The sequence below is a fragment of the Serinus canaria genome, chromosome 15, assembly GCF_022539315.1.
Source record: "Serinus canaria isolate serCan28SL12 chromosome 15, serCan2020, whole genome shotgun sequence".
Lineage (NCBI taxonomy): Eukaryota > Metazoa > Chordata > Aves > Passeriformes > Fringillidae > Serinus > Serinus canaria.
In genome coordinates, this window is record NC_066329.1 from 361,699 (window position 1) to 375,589 (window position 13,891).

Sequence of the window (13,891 nt, forward strand, 5' to 3'; positions counted from 1 at the left end):
GTTTAATTGTAAATATTTCTGAAATGCTTTGTGCCAGATCCACGTTTTCCCTGGGTGGTGTCTCTCATGCAAAATTCAACGTCCACTCCATCCACTGCTTTACAATCCTCAGTCCTCACACATCTCACCCACTACAGCCTCCTCCTTGAACATCCTTCATGTCTTCAGTGGCCTTCTTTGGCTCACAGGAGAGAAAACCTGTGACAAATCCTGGCTTTGTCACAGTGATTGGACTTTCAGTCCCTCTTTGCTGTCTTGGCAACACGAGGTCAAAGAACATAGATGCTTCACTGTCTGGCAGCTTCTGCTTTGGCCTTGTGGTAAATGAAGCAGAAAAAGATGTAGTTTTAATCACCTAGAGGTAACAGACTTTGCAGAGAAGCACATGAACCAACCCAAGCTTCCTTTTAACTCTTAAGCTGTTTGGTTTAATGTATTTTTTTCTTAGGGGAGATTTTTGGAAAGGCTATAGCAGAAAACATTGGATTAAACGTAGAATCAGCTGGAACCATTTCCATAGCCAAGGGCAGCTGCCTTGGCCAAAGGCTTGGAGCAGGGAATTGTTTTCACTCCTGTTCTTAAACTGTGAAAGCTCACATGAAGCTGATGTGCTGTTGGCCTTGTGCCTGTGCCTGTCCAAGAGTCATCTATGACGTAGGATCACATGGGCCTTGGAATTAAGAGGGAAAAATGATTCAGTATCTATGGACATATCATAGATGTTTTCATTTCTCTGTTTCTAGTTTTTTCCTTTTTAAGTCAAAATTACTATAATGCATATTCTGAATGGTTTAATTTTTGATTCATAAATCAATACAGATATTGTTTTATAGTCTAGATATTGTTTTTATTTTACTAAAATTTTACTTGCCAAAATAAAAACCAGTTCTTCCAGGCTCTGAGGCTGAAAGAGACCACATGTTGTTGGTTAGTGGTGAGTTGGCAGTGCTGCGTTAGTAGTCTTAGAGGTTTTTTCCAACTTAAAAGATTCTGTGATTCTATAAAGTTTATCTTCTTTATTTGAAAAGAATTATATTATTTACCTAGTGGGGTCTGCCCTATAAATGTGCAAATCATTTTATAGTTATGTGTCTAATAAATCAAGCCCCTGTGCTTTTGTCTCAGGACTGTCTGTCCAAACCATTTGCAAATATCATTTATAAATACGGGCTGCAGTCTTTAAATTTGGGCTGTCTCTAAAATATTAAACCATCCTGACACTCCCTCAGTCTCCAGATGAAAACTTTGTGTATTGAACACAGAAGCTTTATAGGGCTTGGTTTAAATCAGTGTAAGTGTTTATACTTTAAAATATTTTTTACCGTTTATTGCTTCTGTTATGTCCTTTACCGCTAGCCTTTCCTGCACTCTCCAAACAAGAGATGCAAATTAAAATCCTGTGAAAGAGTACAGTCCGAGTCTGTCCTTATTCACCAGCTGGAGAAGATCCACTTGTGTCACCGACATGTTTTATGAAAAATCCTTTCCTTAGGATTTTTCCCCTCCTGAGAAACTGAGAGGCCTCAGGAACAAACTGTAAACAATTCTTATCTGCTGCTGTGGGATGCAACAGGGGAAATCTCTGATTGGCCTCGTCAGGCTGTTTCCAATTAAGAGCCAATGACAGTTCACCTGGCCGGCCGGTCTCGGTCTGAGACAAGACCTTTGTTTTCACATTCCTTTTCTATTCTTAGCTTAGCCTTGTAGTGAAATCCTTCTCTCTATTCTTTTAGTATAGTTTTTATATATTATCTATCATATAATAATAAATCAAGCCTTCTGATACATGGAGTCAACTTTGTCGTCTCTTCCCTCATCCTGGGACCCCTGTGAACGAGGTAACACACTTGCCCATGTTTTGACACATTAATTTGTTTGTCACTAGAGTCAGAGCTGTGTGGTTTTAGGCTCAGCAAACCCTTTGGGACACACCAGGTGAGCCAGCAGTGTTCTACTGGGCAGTGTCACTGGGATAGGGACCTCGAGCATCCCGTTGTCCTGAGTTTGATGGGGTGGCCAAGGGACACTGAGCACAAGCCTGTCTTGTGCCCACATGGGATTTGCCTTCCTGAAGGGCTGCCGGGAGAAGAGGGAACAGGCAGCTGGAGCTGGCCTAGAGGATTGTGTGGGAAGTTGGAGGGATTTGCTGTGCTTTGGCAGCTGCTGCCAAAGGTTGTGAGGAATTAATATGTAGGGACTTAGTCTGAGAACTGTAGTTCTGTTAAATTGAAATACCAGTTCCTCCAAATTTACCTGCTAATATCCCCTGCTGGAATCACTGTTCCTCTTTCCTCAAACTCAGTTGTGTTCTGTCTATGTTGGAAACCAATCTTGGAAATAATTTGCCTGAATTGTTGAATACCTGTTCACAAGGGATTCAATGATTCTAGTACTGAAACTTTTTTTTTTTTTGTGTCCAAGTGTCAATTCCATATTGTTCCTTTTTGTTTTCTTTGCAAAAGTGCCAGATAGCTGTTGGATGCCTCATGAAGGTGTTACAGTACACCAGCTCTGCTGCCTCTTTTCAGGTCCTCTCTGAGTCAGAGCACAGAGGTTACATAAATCCACAATGATTGCCACTAATGGTATTTTCCCAGAATTCTTGAGTAGCTCTCACTTTGCTCAGTGGCCTTTTGAAGCCTTGACTGTCCCCTGTCACCTTTCAGAAGGATCTGCCAGCTTGTTTTGCTGCAGTGCTCTGGGGCTGTTCCAGCTGCTTGTTTCTGGAAAATGAGCATTACTGCTCCAGGGAAGCTCACTGCCTGATTCCATGTGGAACTTCTCTGGTGTAAGTTACAGAGGTGATCCCAAAGTTCTTGCTGTAGCAGCTTCTAACTTTGGAGGCAGGGCTGGGCAGTGGAGCCTCCAGCGTGGCTCCAACTGCTGCCCCCACACAGAAAAGGAGGTTTTGTGTTTCCCAAGTATTTTTCTTGAGCACTTTCATCTCCTTTAGGATGTCAAGTGCGCTGCCATGCCCAGAGGTGCATTGGCTCTTGTTCCAGCAAGGATTGGCTGCTCTAGAATGCTTCCAGCCTAGCAAGAGAGGTGTGGGGTAATGAGAAACCAGCCATCCTGGCTGCAGAAGAGCCACTTGCTGCAGCTCCTTCCTGCCAGCATCTGACAGATGTTTCACAACCTCAGGCCAAGCTGTCATTGCCTCAGGAAACGTTTCTGGTCTCCTGCTTAAATCTTCCTCATGGCAGTTTCAGTCCACTGCTTCATTCCATGCCTCCTGTGCATGTGGGGAAGATTTATTCTCCTTTTATAGAATGTGTAATGCTGGAAAAAACTGCTAAGATAAATGAGGCCAGTAGCTGCAGTTTTGTGTCTGTGGTGTGTTACATGTGGGGAAATGGCCATTTCCTCTCTTGCCCTCAAAGCAGATGCAGCGGATGCATCTGGTGTTGGATGGAGCCTCTGCCACAGGGAAGGGGCCACAGCGTTTGTGCCCTCGCTTGCACAGCTTCTGGGAAAGTGCTGAGACAGGGAAGAGCTGTGGCTGCAGGACTGCTGAGACACAGCACAAACACTCCTGGAATGACCTGGGGACCTGTCTGCCTGACCACCAGCACACCGTGCAGGGACAAGGGGGCAACAAGACCACTTGCTCTCTGCCATTTTTTAATGTCCTGCCATTCTCCTGCTGGTGGTAGGAGCAGATACACCACTGCTAGCATCCTGGAATGATGCGTGGTGCTTATCTCATCCTCGGGCTGTGTCTGCAGGAGGAGGAGGGGAGCAGGGCAGGATAATGAGAGGATTACTTACAGCCAGCCTCCCCAAGCCCTGCAGCTCATCTGTGCTGATTTCAGAGCTGGGAGAGGAGGGGAAGGGCTGGGAGGGAGGGAGGGAGGGAGGGATCATGTGGGAACATGAGGCTGGGAAGTGATTTAATTAGGACATGGAGCTGCTCTCTCCTGGATGCAACCCACCACCCCCTTCCAGTGCTTGGGGCTCCCCTTTTCCTCCCTCCAGCATAGACAAGGCTCAGCTTTGCAAGCAGCTGCTTATTCCAGTTATTAAACTGTGCACCTGCAAGTCCTGCTCCCCTGTGCTTTCCCAAGCAAGAGCCCAGCAATCCCTGTGGGTTCCACTACCCAGTGATTTGTGTAAGAACTCCTACAGCCCAGAAATCTCTGCACCTCCCACTAGTGCCATCCCCGGGGCTGCATGGGCTGCAGCAGTGATCCTGTGCCCTGAAACCTCCAAAATCATCACTGGCTCAGTCCTTTTGTCCATCCCTGGAGCACCCCTGACTTGCACCTGGGGCTAAAGTCCACAGGCTCGGTTACTCACTGCCATTTAAACCCCTTTAAGGTGGCAGCCCCAACACTGATTTTCTCTCTAGTACAAATCCCTTTCTTATTCCCCTTTGGATTTGCATTTCTTCTTGTCCTGCTGCACCTGCCTTATGGGAACTGTCCTCCCAGGGCACAACAAACCAGCATTGCCCTGCCAGCTACTCTCCCAGTCCAGCAGCATCACTGGAGAGGCTCAGCCAGCCCTGGCTGCTGCCTGTCCACTCCCATGCTATCTGTGGGGATTATCATCCAGGACTCACTCTAACCCTCTTAATCCAGCCCAGAGCACGTGTGCCAGAGCTGCTCCTGCCCCATGGCCCATAAAGCCCTTCCCCATTCCTGGAGCCCTAGCACTGCCCACGCCAGCACTGACCCACATACCGCCCTGCAGCTCTACAAAGAGATTGATTTCCTGCAGCCTGACTACATCATTACCATGGCTTCCAGAAAATAGAGGACATTATGTATATTTTTAAGCTAATTTGGAGAAGGATACTGCTCTGGAAAACAGGTGTATGGTCAGCCACAGGGAAGCAGCAAGTAGCTGCTCGTGGAGCTCCATGAAACAGGGTTCTGGGAGCTGCACATGGGAATGGTTTCGTTTTACATCTGTTTGGAATTGAGGGTATGGATTGGGCAGCCAGTGTTTTCTCTGACAAGAGGCTGCCATCTTAAAGCCTGTTGCATAAAGCCATCTTTGCTGATTAGTTTGCATTTTTTTTCTCTACTGATACAATTTTCAGGAACAAATTCCTGTAGAAGGGCTGTCTGGGTGCCAGTGGTTGCTGCCATCCCCCTCTTCTTCTGTGCATATTAATGAGCAGTCAATTAAAAATCAATTAAAACATGTTCTGTGCAGAGCATGTTACTGCTGTAGGATAGTGTATGACACATGAAACAACCAATTTTGTAATCCTGTTTTAAAAAAACTGCACAGGTGTGCTTGGGAGGCCCCACTGGCCTTCCAGGTGCCAGAGAACTACACTCCAATCCTTTAATACCCTGCTGGCTGCATCCCTGGCAACTTCTGCTCTGCTGGGGAGGACCCTGTGCTTTTTGTGCCACAGCCTAACTGGGATTTCTGTGCATTTTTAGAAATGAATGTTTTTAAATAGAATAAATATCAATGGTTACAATGTTCATTCAATAGCTATTTGGTCTTTTGCAGCTTAAAAGGCTGATTGAGACCCCTGCTAGGAGAGCTGAGACATGTGACTGCCATTGACTTTCCTCCACAGGGGAACCTAAAAGTCACCCTCCGCCCATCCCTCTCTGTGAGGACTTTCCTGCCCTTCCCCTGCTCTGCACTGGGCTCCCTTTTCCTCCTCTGTCCCTGTGGATCTTTTTACTCGCCTTTGTCCTGTTGACAATGGCTTTATTACCGAGATTAAAGCTGAGTCACTAAGGAGGGTTCAGCCTGTGCTTCCCTGGGTGCTGTTGAACACCTGCTTTTTAATGAAAAAGGACTGTTATCTCACGAAGGACATCTCCCTAGATAGAGAACAACAGTGTCGGGATGGGGGTGACTGCGTTATAAATAATTCCTATTAATTGCACCAATTCTCACATCCTTTGGCTCATAACCTTGGGCAGCTTTAGAAACCCTGCCCTGGTGCTGACTCAGCACTGTCGTCACTGCTCACAGCGGGTCTGTCTGGGTCAATATCAGGGTATTTGTCCCAGCCTACCCCAGCCCTGTGGGATCCTGGTATCTGTGGGTCTGGCTGGAGCTTGTCCTCATGACTGGAACCCTGGTGGCAGCAGGGGGGCAGTAGGCACCCTCCCTTTCCCCACTTTCTGGGGGGGCTTTCCTGAGCATCCACTGGGGAGTGCTTCCCACCTTGAGTCTCGGGGACATAGAGATCACAACCAGTCAGAGTCACGGCAGAATCAGTGTTTATGAGGATGACCAAATCAGCCTGTTGCTCACAAGCCACGACACAGAGGTGCCAAGCGGGGCCATAGCACTGGTGGCGGCTGCGCAGCGACGAGGTGGGACATGGAGCAGTGCTGGCAGACAGAGGGGTTCACCAGAGCCAGCGTATCCTACTGAGGGTCCCCCAGGGACTGGCCAGCAAGAAGTAATGGAACAGCTTGGTCACAGTCCCCAGCTCCTCACAGCATGCAGAGGATGAGGATGGAGCAGGGTGTCCATGCTGCAAGGCCTGTCAAGTTGGCAGCCTCACACTTGACTGACCATGGGCTTGTGGGCAAAACAGCCAGGGGTGGCTGCAGCAGTGCTGCTGGGGACCCGCTATGGCATCCTTGCAGCTGGGGTGACCCCAAAGTATGGGGATGATTGCTGGGGAGGGGGGCAATACTGAAAAAGCACCTTGTGAGCCTGTCTGAAGTCCCAGAGAGCCTGGAAGGGGTGTCGTGAGGGTTGAGTCCCCATGGTGGGGCAGGTGGTGCTGCTGGGGTGCAGGAGAAGTAGGGAGCTGGCTCCAGGCAGACCAGCCCAGGGATGCCACTGGGGACCCCCAAGGACAAGGCAATATACCTGGGGTCCTGAGCACCCATACCCTGCTCAGGACTGGGGCAAGAGCCTGGCCATGGCAGTGTCTTCCTGTGGGCATGGCCCCCAGTCCACTCCTCAGACAGCCAATTCCAGCGGCTGGGAAGATGCAGCTGGGCTCTTGCTGTGCCAGCCTCCACTGGCTTTCCTGGGGTGCCTTCCCAGCCACCCACTCTGGCCCTATCCCTTCTCCATGTCATGTCTCCAGCTGCCCCTCAGCTCCCTCAGCCCCAGCCGCTGAGGAGAGCAGCCCTGGGGATAGGGATGGCAGGGTGCCTGTGGGGATGCATGACTGGCCCTTGCCTCCTTCACAAGGAGACTCTGCAGGAGGCAGGGGGGCTGCACTCAGGATGAGAGTTGGCATGGACAGCAATTGGGCTGCCTGTCCTGGTCCCTGCGGAACCTCTGCATGCCCAGCTGCACAGATGTGCTGGCAGACAGGAGATGTACCACACAGTGCCAGGGTGTGCTCGGGGAGAGGTGAACAAGGACACAGCTCCTCATGAGCAGGGCAGGCACTGGGCTGAGACCCAGCTCTTGAGTGCAGGGGAGGGGAGGGAGGAAGCTGGCCCCTCCATAATCTGTCAGAAGCGTGTGGGGAAGGGTGAGCACCCTCATCCTCTCCAGGTGGAGCCCCACACCCAGGGCAGCCCCAGTGGCTCTGCAGTCAGAGGGACCAGGAGGAGGGGGGTGGGGCTCTCGCCTCACTGCGGGAGGAGATTCCGACACTCCCATCTCCAGGTGCCCCCGTTGCCAGGGGTGTCATCTCTTGCAGTCCTCGCTGTCGGTGTCTGGCAGCCTGGTGGCAGGCTGGCTGCTGGGCTGGACTGCTTGCACCCTCTCCTCCAGGCTGCCACCCGGGAACACCACGTAGCGGGCACTGACACGCTGGGCTCGTGGCTCCCGCAGGTTCTCCTTGCTGTGCCAGATGCCGTAGCCAAAATAGACGAACAAGCCTGCAGCGGGGACAGGGACAGCAGGGGCTCCAGCACAGCCTGGCTGCTGGCACCATCATGGCTGGCACCACAGCGGAATGTGGCACGGATGTGGCCAGTAAGCCAGCAGAGCAAAAAGCTAAAACACCACGGGGGCTTAACTGAGCTGCATGCAGGAGAAGAAGTGTCCTGCCCAAGGTTATAAGCATGTTAAGAGCAAGGAGGGCACCCTCAGTCCCTGGGAAAGGGACGGACTTCCTGAGCCACAGGGAGCTGCCTCAGGAGTAGGGGGTGGTTCTGGCCCAGGGCTTTAAGGAGGATCTGAACTTTTAACACGAACAAGCTGAAACAATCTGAGAAACAGAGAGGATCAGGAGATGCTGGGAGACCTCACCTTGTGTCTCCAAAGGGGAACCAGAGGCAGAAAGGGGCAGGATACGCTTTACAGACCCATAAATGGGGGAGAGGAACTGCCAAAGGAGCTGGAGAGTGCCAAGACAAATTCTGTTCCCCCTCCCCAGAGCAGCCATGGGATGGATCACTCACCCAAGAGCAGCCAGATGGTGAAGCGGAGCCATGTCATGTAACTGAGCTTCAGCATCAGGTAGATGTTGAGGATGATGCTCAGTGCTGGGGAGAGGGGTACCAGGGGGATCTGCCGGAGAAAAGGAGCTGGCAGGGGTGAGACCTGCAGGACCACATTCTCAATCTTTAAAATTACAGGGACAAATGACAGCACTGGCAAATGTGTGGGACAAAGGGACTGTCACGTTGGGATTTTTAGAAGCAGCAGTTTTTTTAAAGGAAAAGGAACAATGGAGCTGGGAGCCAGGCTAGCAAGGTGGGCACAGGCATCATCACGAGGACCAAATAAGCTCCTGGCGTGATTCTGAGCCAACGTGGTCCTTGCTAGAGGAGCCAGGGCAGGGGCATAGCAGGGAAGTGGTATTACTGCTGCGTTATGAAGCTGCACTGACTAGATCAGGGCTCAGGTGGGTTGAAAACAGGCGAGGGGGAACACATGAGGCACAGAAGTGGTTTGGAGGCTGAAAATGGGCTCCATCACATAGGTGAAGGGCAGCCAAAGTAAGGAGCTGAGGCAGAAGAGGAGCAGAGGAATTGTGGGGATGCAAAGAAGGGAGCCCAAGGTGGACAGGAGCAATCCCTGGGATCCATCCCATGGGATGGACACAGAACTGCTGGGATATCCTCTCCTGGGGACCGGTGGCCACACAGAGTAACGGCAGAGGCACCAACACCCCCCATACAGTGTCCACAAACACCCTCTTCCTCCTCTCCTCCCTCCTCCTCCTCTCCTCCCTCCTCCTCCTCCTTCAGCAGCTGTGGTGCTTTCAACAAAGTGCTGTGTCTGGGAGCCCTGCAGGTCCATCAGAACTGCTCCCACCTCCCCTCACCCCTGCAGAGGGATTTCCTGCCTGGGCCCTGGGCATACCTGGAAGGTCTGGGTGCTGTGCTGCTGCTCATGTGCCCAGATGAGGAGGAGGCTGAGCAGGAAGCCCAGACTGAAGAGGACCAGCAGCAGGGAGTAGCTCCAGGTAGGCAGGTGGAGGTGGGTATTGCCAAACACTAAGATAGAGCAGAGGCAGATGGCAGACACCATCAAGGTCACCACAGCTATTGTGACCACCTCACCCGGGTAGAAGTCGCTGAGGAACTCCAGGTAGGGCTCAAAAGCTGCCTTCAGCTGCCCCGGCTCCCGCTGCTCTTTGCTCTTGTCCCTGTCCACCAGGTGCAGCTTGTCAGAGAAGGACTCGTACTCCTTCAGCTCTCCCCCAGATGGGCCCTCATGGGGCTCAGTGCTGGGCTGGCCGCTGGGCCCTGGTGCGGGGACATCCCCCTTCTGCTGCTGGAAGCGCAGGACAATGATGCTGGCAGCCACGAAGGTGTAGGCCAGCAGAGTGCCTATGGATAGGAACTGCACCAGGGCCTCTAGGTCAAAGATGAGGGCCAGCAGGGCCATAAGCAGCCCGAAGACCACGATGCCGACCACGGGCACCTGTGTGCAGGGGTGCACTCGGGAGAAAACCTGAAAGAAGAGCCCATCCTCGGCCATGGCGTAGACAATGCGTGGCAGGGAGAAGAGGTTGCTCAGTAGAACTGTGTTCATTGCTGAGGGATGAGTAGAAGAAAGAAGACCCCATCAGACCCAAACCCAAACTGGAGATTGTTGCCAGCCCCCAAGGCAGGAGGGTGGGCAGCTCCCTCCCACCGCTGCCTGTACTCACCACAGATGGAGCCAGCAGCCACCAGAAACCCTGCCCAGGCGTAGCCCCTCCTGTAGAACGCATCAGCCAGGGCAGAGTCAGGGTCCAGTGTGTGCCAGGGCACCATCAGCGTCAGCACAACTGACACAAGGATATAGGCACCAGTGGCCAGCCCCAAGGAGAAAGCAATGGCCCTGGGGACAGCCCTCTGCGGGTTCCTGGCCTCTTCGCTGGAGGCTGCGATGACGTCAAAGCCCACAAAGGCATAGAAGCAGGTGGCTGTGCCAGCCATGATGCCCGACAGCCCATATGGGGCAAAGCCACCCTCCTGGGTGCTCCAGTTCTTGGGCTGTGCAAGGACAAAGCCCATAACGAGGATGAAGAGGATGACGCCCATGCTGATGGCCGAGAAGACATGGTTGAGCCAGGAGGACACTTTGGCCCCAAAGGAGATGAAGATGGTAGCTACCAGCAGGATGGCAGCTGCCAGGAAGTCTGGATAGCGGGCCAGGAACGGCACCTGCCAGGCACCCACATGGGTCTCGGTGAAGTTCTTGATCTTGTGGTCAAAGATGGAGTCCAGATAGCCACTCCAGGCCCTGGCCACTGCGGCCCCCCCAATCATGTACTCCAGCAGCACGTTCCAGCCGATAAGGAAAGCCCAGATTTCACCCACAGACACGTAAGTGAACATGTAGGCAGAGCCTGTCTTGGGCACGCGGGCTCCAAACTCAGCATAGCAGAAAGCAGCCAGGAGTGAGGCAAAGCCAGCAATGATGAAGGAGACGATGACGGCAGGGCCGGCAATCTCCTTGGCCACAGTGCCTGTGAGGACGTACAGCCCGGAGCCCACCATGCCCCCGATGCCCAGCAGCGTCAAGTCAATGGTGGAAAGGCATCTGTTAAAGGATGTCTCCATCATGTCGTCCTCCAGGGTCTTCACCCGGTTGAGCTTCTGGCAGAAGCGGGTCAGGGCAGTGGAGCGGGGCAGCCATCTTGCCATCGTGGAGGCAGCGGGCCCTGCCCTCAGCAGAGTGAGGGGTCCTCAGCAGTGAGATTCTGCCTGGCGACCTGCTAGAGGGGCAGGAAGAGGTGAACATTCCCTTGGTAGTGAGGTATCAAGTGCTGGGGACAGGGTGAAAAAGCCTCCATGGCACATTCCAGGTGTCCCTGGCTCCTCAGCCAGCACAGAGCTCAGCAGAGAGTGTGTCCTCCTCCAGAGGTGGCACAGGACAGGGACATGTGCCAGGTGGCAGGCAAACCACAGCAGTCGCAGGGCAGCATCTCCCCATTAAAGCCCAAACCAGTCTGCTCTGGCCCTGATGAAAGCTTCCTTGCTACCTCCTCTCCACCTTATTCAACATATACTTGAACTTTGCCCTGCTGTGCCAGGACCCCATCACGGGGGCACGTAGCATCTCCCTGCTCCCAGGATCCTACTGCTTCCCCAGAGGCTGCAGCAGAAGTCCAGAGCCACTCCCATGGGAGTCTCCAGGGAGACCAAGAAACAGCCAGTGCCAGGGACCAGCCACACTGGCAGCTGCCATCATGACAGTGGGAGGACACAGCACTAGGGACATTCAGGTGCTGCTTCCCAGCTACTCCATGGGGTGATTGGTGACTCTGGGGACACTCTCCCCTCCCCCTTGCTCTCCCTCCTGTGCCAGAAGCCCCATACCTACGTAAAAAACCTGCTCGGAGGGCTGGTGCAGCCCCACTCCAGGGTCCACATCTGAGAGGCAAAAAGGTCGTGAAAAGCCCACGAGGAGATGGAATGATAGGGCCGATGATGGCCCCTGAGGATAACGCGCACAATCCGTTCTGGCTGAGACTCCCAGCCCTGCACATCCAGTTCCCCGCGACCGGAGGCGTTGGCAGTCCCGGGGTCCCCAATCCCAACAAACGCAACAGGCGCAGCTGGGAGATGTGGAGCTCGGTGCCTACTGGCCACGGATGAGCCCGGGAGAGGGGGGTGGCCAAGGGTGGGGACCCCCAGACCGAGGAATGCGTGTGGGGGTTCCGGATTAATCCTGGGCGGCGAGAGGCGATAGTTGCGCCCCTGCTCAACCCCGCCACGACGCCGGTTGCGGGCGGCGCCGAGCCCCGGCCCCGATCCCGGCCGCACTCCCCCAGGACGCTCCGCACAGTGCCGATCCCAGCCCGGCTCCCGGTCTCAGGCGCTGTCGCTCACCTGCGAGGGTGGCCGGGGGCCCCGCACCGGCCCCGGCCTCACCTGCTCCGCGCCGCCGCTGCCGCCGCCCGGCTCCGCCTCCCGGGGCTCGGCGGAAGGGCGGAGGCCGGGCGGGCACCCGGCCCAGCCCTAGGGCTGTTTCCCGGAGCGGGCAGCAGCGGCTGGGGACGGCGGGGCTGCACCTCCAGCCCCTGGAAGGGGCAGACACAGGGCGATCCCCACGACCCCAGGGTGGGCAGCGCCCCGAGAGTGTAAGCCCGGTTGGAGCCGCACAGAAACGGGATTCAGGGTGGGTATGGAGATATTCCAGAGGCTGCAGCCTGGGCTGCTCCGGAGACAGGCCGGGAGAGCTGGGGGTGTTCAGCCTGGAGAAGGCTCCAGGAAGACGTCAGAGCTCTTTCCCATGCCTAAAGGGGTTCCAAGAGAGCTGGATAGGGACTTGGGACAAGCACCTGGAGTGACAAGAGGGAATGGCTTCCTACTGACAGAGGGCAGGATTACATAGGTTATTAGGGTTATTAGGAAGGAATTCTTGGCTATGAGGGTGGGGAGGCCGTGGCACAGAGTGCCCAGGGCAGCTTGTGGTTGTCCCTGGATCTCTGGAAGTGCCCAAGGCCAGGTTGGACAGGGCCTGAAGCAACCTGGGATAGTGAAAGGTGTTCCCACTCAGGAGCTTCTAATCCAAAGTCTCTTCTAACCCAGACTACTCTGTGATTCTGTAATGGAGCAGTTATACCAAATTCCATCCACTGGCTGCAGTTCTGGATGGAACAGGGAGCTGAGATCCTGCTCCTCTGCCTCTACTCATTCTGCTCTGGAGCAGCAACCTGAAGGGCAGGCACATCCCCTGTGCTCAGGTGTTTATCATGAAGAAACTGAGGTGTGGAGAAAGCTGTGGGAGGGGGAGCTCCTGCACAGGCCCCTCCAGCTCCCAGTCCTGCCTAGCCAGGAGCACAAATCCTGAGCAGAAGCCTGTAGTGTTTCCACCTGGCTCTGCAGGGCAGTGAAGGGGAATCAGCTCTATCCATCTCTAAGCTAAAAGGTGTTTCTTTTCCAGGAGTGCTTCACCTCCTCTTGAACCACCACAAACCTTCTGCTTCTCCAGCTCCCTGGGGCAGGAGTTTCCCAAGTAGTCACCCATCCCACACAAACCTGCCTATTACAGGTGCCCTTTGATGCTACTGCTCTTGTATTTCTAGAGAGTGAAGTCCCTCTCCATGCCACCCATAGTTTTATCTCCACCCTGCCCCTCTTGTGCAGAGGGTAAAGGAGATAAAGGAGTCCAGCTCAGCTGGAAGGTGTTCCAGATCCCTGGTGTTCCCAGGGCCTTTGCAGAGGAGCTTGTTCCATCCCCTGCTGTGCCTTTGTCAGGGTGAAGGAATTTGCATTTAGGTGCTTCACAGCAGCAACATGTTTTTCATTTTCTTCTCATGTCTTATCTAGCTTTCTGATGGCTCCTGGGCACTTAAACTAACATTTTCATGGACCCACCAGTCACCACCCCAAATGTCACCCTCAAGTTGCACCCACAACTCTAGAGTCCATACTGCAACTCTTGAGGGCTCCCACCTGAGCATACCTTTATCCACACTGGGTTGACCTCCTTATGTGGAGGGACTTCACTCTTCTCAACAGCCCAAAATACAGGAAAAGGAAGGAATAAACAGGACTTGTCCCTTCCTGCTACCCATTACTCACCTTCCACCAGCTCCTGGGTGAACATG

At 53.7% G+C, this 13,891-nt stretch overlaps 1 protein-coding gene across 4 annotated transcripts; it reads right to left on the bottom strand.

The window, feature by feature from the left end:
* Positions 1 to 6,180: 6,180 nt before the first annotated feature.
* On the bottom strand, positions 6,181 to 12,250 carry SLC7A4 (solute carrier family 7 member 4). Of its 4 annotated transcripts, none has more exons than XM_050980639.1 (5): positions 12,168 to 12,250; positions 9,998 to 11,050; positions 9,205 to 9,881; positions 8,298 to 8,439; positions 6,181 to 7,772 (listed from the first exon to the last, which is right to left on the bottom strand). In XM_050980639.1, exons 2-5 carry the CDS (start codon positions 10,977 to 10,979, stop codon positions 7,579 to 7,581), a joined length of 1,995 nt encoding a protein of 664 aa, XP_050836596.1. In that variant the 5' UTR covers positions 10,980 to 11,050; positions 12,168 to 12,250; the 3' UTR covers positions 6,181 to 7,578. The 4 variants fall into 4 exon arrangements, 3 of the variants coding, with proteins under 3 accessions (XP_050836596.1, XP_050836597.1, XP_030088745.2); XM_050980640.1 differs by having other exon boundaries at positions 9,998 to 11,047; positions 12,168 to 12,239; XR_007778923.1 differs by having other exon boundaries at positions 7,634 to 7,772; positions 8,298 to 8,423.
* Positions 12,251 to 13,891: the final 1,641 nt, after the last annotated feature.